Here is a 16,895-nt window from a genome sequence, read left to right as displayed (position 1 = left end):
GCAATATCTAAGGTCTATAGTTAGGAGTGCCATTGCTGAGTCACAGGTGCATGCTTATAGTATTTTGAATTTTAGTAGATGCTGTCAAATCTACTTACATGACCTTACACCCCACAGAAGTGGGTCGGACTCCATTGTTGTAGTACCAAGTATATTGGAGTAAATACAAGCATATATCAAGTATATACATAGTACCATAGTATATCAGACACTTTAATTTTTGCTAATTTTATGGTGTAACGATGTCTTAATATGATTTTAATCTGTATTTCTGATTATGAAGCCGAATAAATATTTATTGGCCACTTAGCTTCTCCTTTTGTACAGTACTTATGGGTCTTTCATTTATTTTTTTAATTTTTTTCCAGCTGTAGTTCTTTGTGTATTCTAGATAGTCAACCATGTGTAATGTTTTTTGCAAGTATCTTTTTCCAATTTGTGACTTGTCTTATTATTATCTTTATGGTATCTTTTGATGAAGAAAGTTACTTCAATGAAGCTGAATATAAAACCTTTCCTTTACAGTTATCACTTTTTAATGACTTGTTTAATAAGTTATTTTCTACCCTGAGGTCACAGAGACACTCTCTTATATTATCTTCAAAGGGTTTTTTTTGCTTTTCACATCTAAGATTTTTTTTGTCTTAAATTATTTTTTATTATTTATTTATTTTTAAAATTTAAAGTTATTTATCTTAATTGGAGACTAATTACTAAGTCTCCATCTCTAAGATTTTAATAGATCTAGAATTGATTTTTTTTGTTTGTATGATTAGATGGTAATCTGGGAAACATTTTTCCTATGGATATCCAACTGCCCCACTCCTTTTGTGAAAAGGCTATCCATTTACCACTGATCTGCCATGCCTCCTCCAAGGTATGTCAAAGTCCATGCATTTCTGGATCTGTTTCTCAAATTCTGTTCCACTGGTGTATATAACTACTCCAATATTAATACACAGTCTGATTTATTAGAGCTTGACATCTGGAGGGGCCATTTTGTGGTTGTTCAATGTCTTGTCTCTTTTTGGCTCTTTGCATTTCCTTGTGTTTAAAAATCAACTTAAGTACCACAAAAATAATTGGGATTTTGATTGCAATTACATTGGATCTGTGGATCAATTTGGGGAGAATTAACTTATATAATATCTAGTTCTCTAATTCACATGTGCACTTTATCTCTCCACTTGAGCAGGTCATCTTTAATATTTTTCAATATTGTGTGTGCTCAGTCATGTCTGACTCTTTGTGACCTTATGGCCTGTAGCCTGCTAGGCTCCTCTGTCCATGGGATTCTCTAGCCAAGAATACTGGAACAGGTTCCCAAGCTGATCTTCCTGATCCAAGGATCGAACCTGTGTCTCTGGTGTCTCCTGCACTGCAGGCGGATTCTTTACCCATTGAGCTACCAATATTTGTCAATAAATTTCTATAATCTTCACAGAAGTCTTGCACAGCTTTTGTTACTTTTCCTAAGCATTTAGTGTTTTTGATACTATGCCAAATGGCATATTTTTCTAAATTGTATTGCTTACATGTAGAAATTCAACTGATTTTTATACTAACTTTATATTCAGCAACTTTGCTTAACTTTTATTAATTCTAAGCATTCAGTTGAAGATTCTTGTGGATTACCTCTTTGTACAATCACATCTGTGCAAAATAGCGATTTTGTTTCTCAATTCTCGTATCTTTTTATTTTTCTTGCTTTACTGTGCTGTGTAGGATTTCCAGTGAAATACTGAAAAAGAATGTAGACATTCTTATCTTGTCCCTTTATGAAACTACTGTAATAACCCCATAAGTTTAGCAACCAAAACAAGGGATCAAAATTCAGGGGCTATAGGCAGAGCTGTGACATACCCATACCATTTTTCACTAGATACTGAGTCTTCTGCTTTACCCATAATGTGACCCATCAACACTCTACCACCTATCCCTGCAACAATCAACTGCTACTCTGGCTAAGGAATCCCATAAGTTTCTATAAGTGGATCCAAGTTAATGTCATTGAAATGTCATCACAGGTAAAACCTTGGAGAGTGGTTATGGTGCTGATGCCACCAAAGACAGCTCACCTCATGTCTGTCTGCTAGAAGTCACCAGACTGAGGCCACTGTGGGATAGGACAAGGAACTGCCAACAGCCTTTTCAGCAAATGGTTCTGGATTAAGTCAATATCCACATGTGAAAGAATGAACCTGGGTTCCTACCTCACATCATATACAAAAAATTAACTCAAAACGGATCAAAGTCAGAAATGTAAGTGCTAAAACTATAAAACTCAGAAGACAAGGTAGTTGTAAATTTTTGGACCTTGGCTAGGCAATGAATTCTTAGATATGACACCAAACACACAAACAACAAAAGAAAAAATAAACTGAACATCATCAAAGTTAAAAACTTTTATGCTGCCATGAATACCATAAAAAAGTGAAAAGACAACTAGCAGAATGGGAGAAAAGTTCTGCAAATCCCATTACTGAGAAGAGATGTATATCTAGAATACAGAAAAAAGTTTTACAATTCATTACTAAAAAGTTGTATACTCCAAGTTTTAAATGAGCAAAGATTCTGAATAGACTATCTGAGAAAAATATACAAATGGCCAATAAGCAGAAGAAAAGATGATCAAGAGAATTAGTCATTTAGGAAATGCAAGTCAAAATTACTATGAAGTACTATACACATCCACTAGAATGGTTATGAAAAAGATCAATAATAACAAATGTTGGCAAGGATGTTAAGAAATTGGAGCCCCCACACACTGCTGGTGGGAATACAAAATGGTGCAGCCACTTGGAAAAATGGCCTAGACTTCCCACAAAGCAATAAACACAGAGTTATCATATGACCCATCAAATCCACTCCAAGGTATATATCCAAGAGAAATGAAGGCATAGGCCCACAAAAAATAATTGCACACAAATGTTCATGGCAACACTATTCACAAAAGTAAAAAAGCAGAAACAATCCCAATGTCCATCAACTGATGAATGGATACATAATATGTGGTACATCCATTGAATGGAATATTATTCAGCAATAAAATGAAATGAAGTAGTGATTGATGCTACAACATAGATGAACCAAGAAACTAATCACAAAACCCCACATATTTTATTATTACAGTCATATAAAACCTACAGAGACAGAAAGTAGGTTAATTAGTGGATGTCAGGGCTGTAAGAAAAGGGAAGACTGGGGGTGAAGGCTAAGAAGTATGGGGTTTGTTTGGAGGGTAATAAAAACATTCTAAAATTTACTGTGTTTTTGGATGTACAACTTTGTGAACATAAAACTATTGAATTGTACCCTTTACATGGGTGAATTGTATGGGATGTGAACTCCTTCTTTTTCATTGCATGTAAGCTCAGTTGTATCTGACTCTTTCAGACCCCACAGACTGTAGCCCACCAGGCTCCTCTGTCCATGGGATTCTCCAGGCAAGAATACTGGAGTGGGTTGCCATTTCCTTCTCCAGGGGATTTTCCCGACCCAGGGACTGAACCCATGTTTCCTGTGCCTCCTGCATTGGCAGGCATATTCTTTACCACTGCTCCACGTGGGTATGTAAATTACATATCCCAAAAAGTTAAAAAAAAAAAAAGAGAGAGAGAAGGAAAAAAAAAAAAAAAACTAGGAGAGGGCTTGCGAGTACCTCTCATCAAAGGAGCTGAGTTGTCCATGGGTTGTTTGTGTTATTGCTTTCCTAAATTAGAAAGAGTGGAAATGTTTCAAAGCCAAACCCACAGAAGAACTCCACTGGAACCCCCAGTCTGGGATTAGGTACTTCCAAAGCCTGCAGTGTGCTGGACCCCAACCAGAATGAAGCCAATCACCAGCTTGTCTTTTCTGATTAGAGACAATGGGTAGCTATGAGGTATTAAAGCCAGGTTAACATATAAATATGATTTTCTGCCTGAGCAAACCTGCTCTAATTAAGTAAAACACTTTTAAATGATTATCAAAACAGGGCTACTACTCAGTGGTCTCAAAATAGGAAAATGCCAGGACTTTGATGCCTGGGGGCTTTCCAAAGTGAGTTGAACAGGCTTTTGTTTCCTGAACCCAGGCAGAGAGGTTTTTCAGCTGTCAACTCGGCATTGATTTGATTTCTCTCATGGCCCAGTGGCTACACAGTGGTGTATTTCCCACGGCTAAAGATGGAATTAGCAATGCAAGACCATACAGTAAGGCTAAATGTAAAGGGTAAGTAAACATGGGGTCTTTTACTAAAAACTACTGATTTGAACTTAAAAAAAAAAAACTTCTGAAGTTAAGGCAAAATTTTCACTCACATTTATGAAAACAAAACCTCCTTCCTGAGGCTGAGGAAGGGGAAGGGGCACACACTGTGAAGTCATTCCTCAAACCATAACAAATGGAGAGCCGTGGTTTAATATGTAACCCAGATGGTCAGTTTTGTCGTCATTTTATGTTTATAGTATCTTCTCTTTTTTCCCCTGTGGCATTATATTTCACTTGGCAATAGTTCATATTCTGGTTTCCCTCCAACCACCTTTCAAAGGCAAAAATGGACATGACTTCATTTTGTGGTTTAGTCTTGGTATACGGAGCATGACAGCAGCAGCAATGATTTCTTGTGACCACCTCTGGCCTGTAGTGCGATCCTCTGTGCAGCTGTATTTCACACAACATAATTTCACCAGCACTTAAATAGCTACAGAGGTGTTAGTAGATGAGGACATGAGAAACACGCAGCCATCCCACCTAAACTCCACTGTTCCGGGGCTTGACGATGATGATCTGAACCGGAGTTCCTAATATATTCAGAGTCACTCTACTATTTGCCATCCCAAGACCCAGAAAGCCTTCAAGTCTGGACCTAAGCCTTATAATGTAAGAATTTTATTCTTTTTCCTAACTCTTGGGAAAACTGGTTGCTATGAATCTTGACTGTCACTAAGAGTTCTTGGAATTTCAGTTAGGAATAAATAGCAGATCCAAATAAATCTAAGGATTCTATTTTATTTATTTTTTTGTTTTTTTAATTTTTAAGATCTTTCTGATGTGGACCATGTTTAAAGTCTTTATTGAATTTGTTATGATATTGCTTCTGTTTTATGTTTTTTTTTTTTTTTTTGACCACCTGGTATGTGGGATCATAGCTACCTGAGCAGGGATCAAACCTGCACCCCCTGCATTGAAAGGGAAGTCTTAACCACAGGACCACCAGGTAAGTCCCTAAGGATCCCATTTTAGTAAAATATTTTCTATTTTGGAGCTGGGGCAAATAATCTGAGAACTTTCTCATTCACCAGTTGTATGCGGCAGACACTGAATATCAAAGAATGTCACCTTAAAAAGCATTATCACCATGGGAGAAAAAGAAAGGAGGGGGAAATAAGGAGCCAAGATTTAGGTTCCATTATCTTTTATCCCAAAGTGCAAGGCAACTTATACATACTCTTTCAAAGAACACACTTTTCCTTAAATCACTACCAAAGAACACTGATAATCCACACTATGGAGAATTTGGATTTTGTTAATACTTTCATGAATCCCATCAATGAAGTTACACAATTGTGTTAAAAAAAGAAAAAGAAAAGAGTGGACACTTTCTGTGTATCACACAGAAAACAGAAAATTAAAACTTGCTAAGTCAAAGGCAAGTCAGTTCCAGAGCAGGAAGTAACATCCTGGTCTTGTATTGCTTCATTCCAGGGCCCAGCCCACACAGGGATGGTTTCATGTTTCTAGCAGCCCGGAATACCTTGTCTTTGATCAATTTGCCTCTGTAAATATGAGCCTCTGATGAACAGCGGAAAAAATACTTCTAGGAATCCTGCTGCTGCTAAGTCGCCATGACGTATACTGAAAGTCTTAAGAGGTGAAACATTTGTCAGTGTTTTACCAATAACCTGGTCCTATAGGCATTTAATAGACCATTCCTAACTAGTTTAATTCCCACTGCCCCTGGCCCCCTATTATATTCCATTGATTCATCCTGCTCTTACCTAAAACTCAGCAGATAACAGACAAGTTTTAAAGGACATTTTGTGATACTGAACTTCTGAGGCCAATTCTTGAGTTATATATACCAGCAAACTAAGACTTGCCTAGTGGGTCTCAATGGAAAAGGAAATGGCAGTCCACTCCAGTATTCTTGCCTGGAGAATCCTGTGGATGGAGGAGCCTGGTGGGCTGCTGTCCATAGTGTTGCACAGAGTCGGACACGACTGAGGCGACTTAGCATGCATGCATGCATTGGAGAAGGAAATGGCAATCCGCTCCAGTGTTCTTGCCTGGAGAATTCCAGGGACGGAGGAGCCTGGTGGGCTGCCGTCCATGGGGTCGCACGGAGTTGGACACAACTGAAGCGACGCAGCAGCAGCAGCAGCAGTGGGTCTCAAAGAATAACCTCAATAAAGGGCTTCAGCCAAGATCTCATTCATGGTTCTTAGAGCGAATTAACCACAGAGTCCTCGCAACTGCCATTCCTTCAGCCTAGACTTCCTCCAGCTTTTCCCTGGCTAGTTCCTCCCTATATTCTCTATGCTTTTGGCTCACACGCAACCTCCTTAGAGCAGCCTTTGCTAAGCATCTCTCTGAAGGAGTTCTGATCCCTTCTATCACATGCTCCTGTAGTGATGCCCACAGACTACAATCAGACAGACTCTGGCTTCTGCCAGTCACTAGTATCACCATGGGCAAGTCGCTTTAAGTCTTTGAGTCTCCTGACCCTCATCTGGGTGATCTCCATTGCAAAGTCATGATGAAGTGTAAAGGGGAAACAAGTTCTAGATTGAAAATTAGAGGGATTCCCTTTTAGTGCTGACTGTGCAACTAACCTGGTAGATGACCTTGGTCAGTCATTTCCCCTTTTGGGGCCTCTGTTTCCTCATCTGTTCTTTGAAGGGATTGGTCCCAATGAGACCTACAGGACCTTCCCACTCTGGGAGTCACCTGTTTTACATCTAGACAGCCTACATGTTCACACACTCATCCCAGATTCCCAGCTGCCCAGATGTCAGGCCCATGTTAGGATTTCTAGAGGCACTTGAGCCATCCTCTCCCTCTCCCAGATGCCATTCAAGTCAACTCAATATATAATACATAGCTTAATCTATGCAGGCACTCTACTCTGTATGGGGCTAGAAAGGTGTTTACAACCAACAAAGAAGTCAGGATCATCTATGGTTTGTGGCTCAGAATTTAACCCTCTTAACCTGCACCATTATTTCTCTTGGAATCTTCTTGTCAAATCCAAATGTTCATCTTTGTGCCCTTCCAGTCAGTGAACTTTGTCCCTTCCACTGACCCATTATGGAAACTCTCAACCCATGGCTTCTCCTCTTGCTTCTGTGTCCTGCCCATCTTGGTGAATCACCAGACCCTACGACCCTCAGGTGGAATCCTCCAAAACTCAGTCCTCCACACTTAGTAATTTATGAGCCCTAACCCAATGTGACATCCTGTATGAGGATATAGCAATTGAAATGACCTAGCATTCCTTGACTTGGGATTGAGAAAAATATTACCCATAAAAAGTCTGTTCCACCAAATATGATTGTATACTGTTGAGAGAGTAACAGGCAGGAAGGCTAGGGGTCCCCAAGCAGAGGAAATAGACTGCAAGTGTCAGACCTTTTTTTCCCTCTCTTAAGCAGCAGGAGGAAACAAACTACAAATGTCAGATGGTTTTTTTCCCTTCTCTATACAAAATTAAAAGGAGGTTTCTTTTAAAATTCTGTGTTGCCACACCTGGTTCCACCTGAACTTAACTTTTCTCAAATCATGAGCTAACCAACACGGTTTTCTTATGGAAATGTTTTTCTTAAGCTATGTTAATGAATTATGCATTTATCTTAGAATCTGTGTTTCAAGTCAGTTCTGCCTAAGACTCAGAACCAATAATCGCTCAACAAACCATTATGTTTTACCCATGGAAATGTTCTCTTAAGCTGTGTTAATGAAACTATGTATTTGCCTGGAAATCTGCCTTTCTTCAAGATTCATGTCAATTGTTTTATAGCCTGGAATGACTCATCTTGTGCCAAAGCTATCTCAATATGAATGTTGTGGGTGAGGGGCCTAGTGCCATTCTCTGAGTTTTGAGACATTTCCTTTCTCTAATTAGCAGCCTGCTAATAGGTATATTAAACCTATATAGCATATTAAAAAGCAGAGATATTACTTTGCCAACAAAGGTTCATCTAGTCAAAGCTATGGTTTTTCCAGTAATCACATATGGATGTGAGAGTTGCACTATAAAGAAAGCTGAGCACAGAAGAACTGATGCTTTTGAACTGTGGTGTTGGGGAAGACTCTTGAGAGTCCCTTGGACTGCAAGGAGATCCAACCAGTCCATCCTAAAGGAGCTCAGTCCTGGGTGTTCATTGGAAGGACTGATGCTGAAGATGAAACTCCAATACTTTGGCCACCTGATCTGACTCATTGGAAAAGACCCTGATGCTGGGAAAGATTGAAGGCAGGAGGAGAAGGGAATGACAGAGGATGAGATGGTCGGATAGCATCTTGATGGACAAGAGTCTGACCAAGCTCCAGGATTTGGTGATGGACAGGGAGGCCTGGCATGCTGAAGTCCATGGGGTCTCAAAGAGTTGGACATGACTCAGCAACTAAACTGAACTGAATAGGTATATAACTTCTTGCTAAAAACTAGCAAGGGGGCACTCTCTGTCCCCTTCTGATATCTATGTCAGAAGCTTTCTCTATCTCTTTTATAGTTTAATAAAACTTTATTACAAAAAACTCTGAGCAATCAAGCCTCATCACTGGCCCCGGATCAAATTCCTCTCCTCTGAAAGCCAAGAATCCCAGGTCATTCATGGCTCCTAGCAGCAACCTTTCACTATCTGCTGCCTCTCCCCCTCTCTCAGGCTTCTTATTGCCTGCTCTGAAATACTGTCCTTTTACCCACCCATGAAGGCTTATTAAGTCATTGTGGTATTATTTCAGTTGAAGTAAATAAAACTCGTTGACTAAATATCTCACCTAAGAATGTGAACATTTTGCTTCAAAATCAAAACCAAAAATAAAACTCCATATGACCCAACAATCCCACTACCCTACTACTTGGCACGTACCCTGAGAAAACCATAATTGAAAAAGACACATGTACCCCAGTGTTCACTGCAGCGCTATTTACAATAGTCAGGACATGGAAGCAACTTAGATGTCCACTGACAGATAAGTGGATACAGAAGTCGTGGTGCATATATATACAATGGAATATTACTCAGTCATAAAAAGGACTGAATATGAGGCAGTTGAACTAAGGTGGATGAAACCAGAGCCTATTATACAGAGTGAAGTAAGTCAGAAAGAGAAAAACAAACATCACATATTAATGCATATATTTGGAATCTAGAAATATGGTACTGATAAACCTATTTTCAGGGAAGGAATAGAGATACAGATGCAGAGAACAGACTTTTGGACACGGGGGTAAGGAGAGGGTGGGACTAATGGAGAAAGTAGCATCGATATATACACTATCACGGGTAAAATAGGTCGCTAGTGGGGAGTTGCTGTGTAGCTCTGGGAGCTCAGCTTGGTGCTCTCTGACGATCTAGAGGGGTGGGATGGGGGAGTGGGAGTGAGGATCTAGAGTTAGGGGATAGATACATAGTTATGGTTGATTCACGTTTTTGTATGGCAGAAACTAACACAACACTATAAAGCAATTATATTACCATTAAAATTTTTTAATTGCAAAATTAAAGAAGAATAATAAAAACAGACTCTTACGTTTACCTTATTCTGCTCTCCCACAGGGAGGAAACATTATAAGGTGCTATCATATTGCTAACAATTACATCCCTGAGAGTGTACTTTCTGTGTGATACTGTCAGCTTAACAACCCACACATGGCTGCTGAAATTGACCAGGGAGTTGTGGAATCCAATGACAGTTACTACTCTCATCAACCACCCAAGCAAGGTGGATAAGGGCCCTCGTCTGACAAGCACCAAGTCATGTTAACTGATGTCTGGATCTGAAGACTCCATGTTCAAAACTGAGGAAAACCACAGTCTGCAAAATTTCAGCCAAACTGCCAAATGTTATTGAGGGTGGTTAATGTTTGCTTGCAGGGTGGTTTACCTATAACTGCCTGTTTGGCTTTTTTTTTTTTCCACATGAACTACGTGAAATTAACATCATAAAGCTTTGTAGATGGAAACTTTCTATTCATCCACAAAGGGAAACTCAAAGGAATGGCAGGACCATTTTCCAGGCAGCCAACTCACCAACAACACTAGCCCTGACCTGAAGGGCCCAGAGTTAATGTCAAGGAGATTCAATTTCTTGGTGTCACCAAATCTTTGTCTTCTGAACCTCAGTGGACATCCAAAAGGCCTGCTGAGTTGAGCTCACACCCCTACACACAGAGTTGGCACAGACTCATGAAATGGACCACACAAGTGGCAGGGCTTTTCTTCTTTTCCATTACATTTTTTTAAGTATTAACATTTAGAAGCAATTCTATGCCAGGGTAAAAATCATCAGCTTTCCAAAAATGACAATTTCTCATTAAATTTTTAAAAGGATAGATGTGCTGAAAAAGGAGAAAATTGCAGCAGCCCACAGAGGAGACAAGTAAAATGAGTCTTTGAGGCTCCCCTGTAACCAGCCTGAACTGGACACATTACCCGGAACAACAGCTAATCCCCACATTAGCTACTGGACCATTGTCAGACTTACCCTTTGGGGCCAGTCTCAGCTCCTCCTTGGTTGGGTTCTCTCACTGGTCATGCAGAAAGCATTGCTATTGGCTGTCAGCCCATTGTTGAACCTTAGCTACCTCTGTTACTATAACCAAGGCTCAGTACAATGAAGTCCTCAGGGCTCGGGCTATAGCAAAGACTTGTAGGTAAAATCACCCAGTGACTTGGGGTTTCTAGGATACTCAATTTCCCTCATGTAGCGAATGGCATTCAGCAGTGAAATGATGTTCCTGCAAGCATCTAGTCAATGTCGTTTTTCTCAAGATTTACCTTTAGATTCACATTTTGCTTCGATGTGTAACAGGGCTTCCCATGTGGCTGAGTAGTAAAGAATCCACTGCCAATGCAGGAGCTGCAGGAGCTGCGGGTTGGATGCCTGGGTCAGGAAGATCCCCTGGGGGAAGAAATGGCAACCCCTTCCAGTATTTTTGCTGGGAGAGTCCCATGGACAGAGGAGCCTGGCAAGCTACAGTCCATGGGGTCATGAAAAGAGTGGGACATGACTGAGCATGCACGCACACTGATGTGTCATATCATGACACTGAGGAAGTCAGAAGTCAGGGATGGTCATCTCAGCTCTGTCACCACCTGTATGACCTTGAGCCATCTGCTTATCCTTCCCAAGCCCCAGTTTCCTCATCCATGGAATGAAGTTAAAATTGCTCAGTCGTGTCTGACTCTTTGCGACTCCATGGACTATGTAGCCCATGGAATTCTCCAGGCCAGAATACTAGAGTGGGTAGCCTTTCCCTTCTCCAGGGGATCTTCCCAACCCAGAGACTGAACCCAGGTCTCCTGCATTACAGGCAGATTCTTTACCAGCTGAGCCACAAAGGAAGCCCATGGAATGAAGCTGCTGCTGCTAAGTCACGTCAGTCGTGTCCGACTCGGTGCAACCCCATTGACGGCAGCCCACTAGGCTCCTCTGTCCCTGGGATTCTCCAGGCAAGAATACTGGAGTTGCCATTTCCCTCTCCAATGCATGAAAGTGAAAAGTGAAAGTGAAGTCGCTCAGTCATGCCGGACTCTTAGCAACCCCATGGACTGCTGCCTACCAGGCTCTTCCGTCCATGGGGTTTTCCAGGCAAGAGTACTGGAGTGGGTTGCCACTGCCTTCTCTGATGGAATGAAGATGACAGTATTAATAATAATGACAATGGTGATAAAGACAATGAATGATATCCCCCTTGCCACACCCACATGCTATGGTAAAGATAGAAAGCCATAAAATAGCTCAGTAAAATGCAAATGGCTATAATAACATAGAATGTCACTCTTGCTGCTAACTTCTAATAAGAGTTTACAACACCTGTGTGCAAAGCAAGTAAGGGCAGAGGAAAATCACTGGAGATGAAATACAGCCATAGAGAAGAAACATTACAGTATGGTGAAGAGCACCTGATAGGTAGTGGAGAAGCCCAAGTGCTAGTCCCAAGCCCCTAACTAACTGCATGACCTTCTCTCTGGACCCTGGCAGAAGAAACAGGCTGGATTAGGTCAATTTTCCAGCTTCATAGGAGCAGAAATCTTCTGTCCCATGAAACTGTAGGTGTGATCCGATACATAAAACACACGGACAGCCAACATATTCAAGACAGGAGGCATTTCTCTCACCTCTTCCCCTCAAGAAAGCCTTCAGAAGTAAGTTTCCACTGAAGCACATCTGCTGATTCCTGGGAATGTGCTCAGGTAAAGGCAAGGTCTCCTTTACTGGGTGGTCTTCAGTGAAGCCCTGTGCTGCTCTGTTTACTCTGAAAAAAAAAATAATAAAGCCCTACCTCCTGTTGGCAGCCAGCCAAACAGTCCCCCTCAGCTTAACACTCCTGTGCTGGAAGCAAATGATGACCACAGCTCAGAACAAATGACCTGCGGAAGGCAAGAAAGCCTTGTTAACTCTTTTGATCACACCTTTGGGCTGACTGTAAACCTATGCTGCTTCTTTAGGGAGTCAGTCCTGAATTTTCCTGCTAACTGAGGGGAACAAGACCTGTCTAGAAAAGCATATGATGAAGGAATAATTCCTATTGGCTGGGCTAAGTTGGTTGATGTTTCACAAAGTTATCTGCCAAATTATGTTTTCTTTAAGGGCTTATATGGGCTTCCCAGGTGGCGCTAGTAGTAAAGAACCTGCCTGTTAATGCAAGAGATGCAAGTAGACGTGGGTTCGATCCCTGGGTCAGGAAGATCCCCTGAAGAAGGGAATGGCAACCCACTCCAGTACTCTTGCCTGGAGAATTCCAAGGACAGAAGAGCCTGGTAGGCTATGGTCCATAGGGTCACAAAGAGTCAGACACGACTGAAGTAACTTAGCATGTAAGGGCTCATGGGAATAGCTTGCTTTTCTTTGTTTGGTAGTGGCAGGGACTCTTTAAGATGTGTGTAATGGGTGTGGAGGGGTGAAATCCTCAGATCAAACCCCATAGTTAACAGCTAGCAGATTAGACCTCTGCAAGGACCTATCACCAAAGGTCACTATGTAAAAACAGGCTGATCTCTTAACCCAAGTGGCCAGAATGTTCATTTTATTCTGTAGGCACAACCATACGTTGATGCCATTTAAAGGATAAAAGATGAGATGTGGTTTTCAAATTTGCTACCAGGTAGTCACAAACACTCTGTTCTGAATCAGTCAATTTTGATGATAAAAATTTTCACTTGGGACCTCTATGAACACACGGGACTGCAGCACTGAGTTCTAAAGCCCAAGCAACAAGTTCTCCTTTTTTTTTTTTTCTGAAATACAGTGTAGATTTGATATGAGATATTTCCTGAGTCTTCTTGAAAAACTAAAGAAAATGTGAAATGATTGAAAAAAGGTATCCTGTAAGGTTTCCCTTTGCCACCGTCCCCTCACAACCCTCCAATAATGCCTGCAAAGGTACACTTTTTAAAACTTTGATCTTCCATTAGCAAATTCCTTCAAGTCAAATGCACTTCATTTTCCCCCTCACGCTTGAGTTTTAAATGGTCATTTGAAATCTAAGCAGAACTGGACGCTCAGGCTGCAAAATAGCCATCTGAAGCATGATTGCTCTGCTGCATTTGGGAGGCACTTCACTGGGTAAATTTCTGTCCTTGGAAGCACTTCTTCTCACTGAAGTGAACAGAAGCTGCCTGAACACATTTGAAAAACTGATTTACCCTTTAAGATCTCATTTGATTGATCTTCCCTGCACTTCTCTTTCTCGAATAGGCAAACTGTAAGCATTAGTCAGTGTACCAAAAAAAAACCCCAGGAAAGATGAACAAAGAACAACCCCTGTGATGAGTTGCTAAATTAAAGTGGGAAGAAAACAAATGCTACCCAATGTCAACAGAGCTCAGCATTCTCTTCTGAGATGGGAGCCAGAGTGGGGATGGAGAGGGTGCTGGCTGAAGACTGGAAAAGCAGCTGTGACTTAAGAATTCCTGTGATAGATTCCTCCTGCCCATCCACCCACCAAAAAAAGAGGATTCCTTCCTCCTCTCCCCATCTTCTAAAATCAGCAAACACAGGTGGGCTCCTTTGTTAAGGCCACAACAAAAAGCCCTAATCCTGGAAATGTGACATTCTACTGTAGCCACAGCCACCCCGGCATTGTGACAGGAGCGGTTACATCCCATGGCTGAGATGGGTTCAGTGTCAACAAAGCCCACACACCTCACTGAGAATCTGCACACACTTACCATCTACCAAACCCTGGATCAAAGCACAGCAAGAGAAATTGGAAAGAAAAAGGAAATGGCAAATAATCTTTACGGTATGGGATTTGTAACAAATTGCTATTCAGTGTACACTAAAATTCTCAGTAATTCAAGTGAAAAAAGAATGGGAGCAAGGGATTTTGGATTGATGGGCCCAGAATAACAGATATTTAGACTGGAAAACTTTGAGGTGCCTTTCATCTCAAAAAACTTTCATCTGCTAAAGAATCTGAAACAATGGGTATCAAGTTACTGTGGTTTTACCATAAATGACATGCAAACACTTATTTGACTGTTTTGGTCCAAAAGCCAATGGTCCTAACATGTTGGGTTCCTGCCCAACTGACTAACTGACTGAATGGACAGATGGATGGATGGATGGACAGACGGGTGGACAGATGGATAGATGGATGGATGGTCAACTGATTGGCTGCATAACTGATTGGCTGGATAAATGGATGGGCTACAGTCCATGAGGTCGCAAAGAGTCAGACATGACTGAGCGACTAAGCATACATACAGCATAACGGGATGGATGGATAAATGGATGGATGGAAGAGTACCTGTAGGCAGCCCTGTATGCATGAATTGACCCCTAATGCTGGTCCACCATCACTATAAGCCCTTGGCTCCTCAAACCTCACATTTTTTGCTCCTGCCCCTGCTCCCACCTAATACAAAGACAGTGTAGCAACAGAGGGGTTGCTGTTTTACCCTGCACAGAAGGTCACAAAGGGAAGCATGATCAGAAACGTATTTGAGAAATATCACCTTGGTTGCAGTGTGGAGAATGCTGTGGAGGGGAAAAAGCCAGGGAGATTACATGAATCCCTGAAAAACAATATGAAGGCTTCAGATAAATTGGTGGCAACAGAAACAGAGATTAATGGTCAGAATTGGGACAGAAGAGATAATCTCAACAAGGCTTGATGATAGATTAAGTTTTGCAGATGAGGCAGAGACCGGGTCTAGACATCTGATACTTGAAGTGCAGTATACAGACCAACAGCATCTGCATCACCTGGGAGGCTTGCTAAAAATCAGAATCTCAGGCTCCACCTCGGACCTACTGATTCAGAATCTGCATTTTTAACCAGATCCCAGTTGATTCATCTCCACAGAATTAAGTTGGGAAGTGCTGTTCAGAGAGCACTCAGGTTCATATGAAGGCTGGCCATCCACTGAAAGACAAAACTGGGTTTGGCTTTTGACAGGTTAGAGTTACGGTGTTTGAAAGTTATTCTATTTATTCAACAAACATTAATTGACTTCTATAGACAAAGGCTCTGGAAGACAGACAAGAAAGAGTCCCTGGCCTTAGAGAGCTCAAATCTGGTATTACAAAAAAACTTTTTTTAAAGGCAATGGTTTGGTGAATGCCATATCTGATATATTCACATGCTACAAGTTCATCTTCCTACTTTCATACTAGAGTCAAGAGCCAGCCAGGGTCCTGCTTGAACAGGCTCAGGCTGAATGCAGAAGACCTTTCTTCAAACTGCTCAGCCAATGAGAAGCCCACATCATCCTTCAAGTAGACATACCGATGACTTAGTCAGGACCTCGGGGCTTCTTTCTTTCAAATTGTGTAGTTGGAAGGAGGAAGTAGGAGAATATCTGACAGGGTACATCATTGGCTCATTAGAGGCTGATGAGCTATCATTTCTATCTGCTGCCTTACAGGTCACATCTTTGAAAGGCATAAAGTCACAGAGACATTAAAGCAGCAATAGCATGTGAAAATTAAATACTTTTTCAAAAACTTACTAGGCAGATACAGAGCATATCACTTTGGCTCAACTAGTGGTTGCTTCCATTTATCCCATCCCTTCAAATTCATTATCAACAAGACAGCAAAAGCCATCAAGCAACCAGGCCATGGTCCTTATCTAAATCTGAGCAGCATTTCAATGGTTCCCTCCTGACTAGAAAGTCCTCTTCGCTTTCTCCAATGCCATCTTTTCCATCTCTGTTTGCTAATGTCACTATGGTCTATGTGCTTTGCTCCCCCAGGGATTCATTTCTTGACAATATATTTAAACTTAGAAAACCAGAGACTCAACTTATTTTGAGAACAAAATATTTCTCAGTAGAACTCAAAATGGTTTTAAGGCACGATCTGATTATCAATTTAGCATCTTCATGAGTTCGGTGATAGTAAGTATCCATTTCTGCTTTGCCATTAAGGAGACAGAAGCAAAGAACACTTTAGGGGCTTTGTCCAGAGTTACTGTGCTGAGCTGGGAATGGAACCTGGAAAGCCACACTCCAAGGGATAGGACCATCTACCACAGCCCCTCCCCATATGTAACAGCATTTGTAAATAGTTTACTCAGATGGACAATAAAAAAAAAAAACCGAACATATATCAAGGCATCAGAAAATGTCTACAGAGCTCACAAAATTTCTGCAGTGCCCCAATTTCTGCAAAAATGTTATTTTCCCCTCTAGAAGCCAACACTGGATTGAATATCTTGCAAAGATCACATGACTCCT

The 16,895-nt window shown here is 41.2% G+C and overlaps 1 protein-coding gene across 7 annotated transcripts in view; it reads right to left on the bottom strand.

Moving 5' to 3' along the window:
- HS6ST2 (heparan sulfate 6-O-sulfotransferase 2) overlaps positions 1-16,895 on the bottom strand; it is a 653,947-nt gene that overhangs the window by 457,201 nt on the left and 179,851 nt on the right. Inside the window, exon 3 of one of the 7 annotated variants that reach the window (XM_086385849.1) lies at positions 12,330-12,466. The exons of 5 other annotated variants lie outside the window; for them this stretch is intronic. In XM_086385849.1, coding sequence (XP_086241975.1) covers positions 12,330-12,466 — 137 coding nt within the window. Of the gene's footprint in view, positions 1-12,329; positions 12,582-16,895 lie in introns of those variants that run through there. One more of the 7 variants, XM_086385854.1, reaches the window with a different exon arrangement.

This window comes from Bos grunniens, chromosome X (assembly GCF_055505025.1).
Source record: "Bos grunniens cultivar Pamir isolate PY7600 chromosome X, Bosgru_T2T1.0, whole genome shotgun sequence".
Lineage (NCBI taxonomy): Eukaryota > Metazoa > Chordata > Mammalia > Artiodactyla > Bovidae > Bos > Bos grunniens.
Note: the sequence above shows the minus strand (reverse complement) of the source record. Positions and strands in the feature narration are given on the sequence as shown.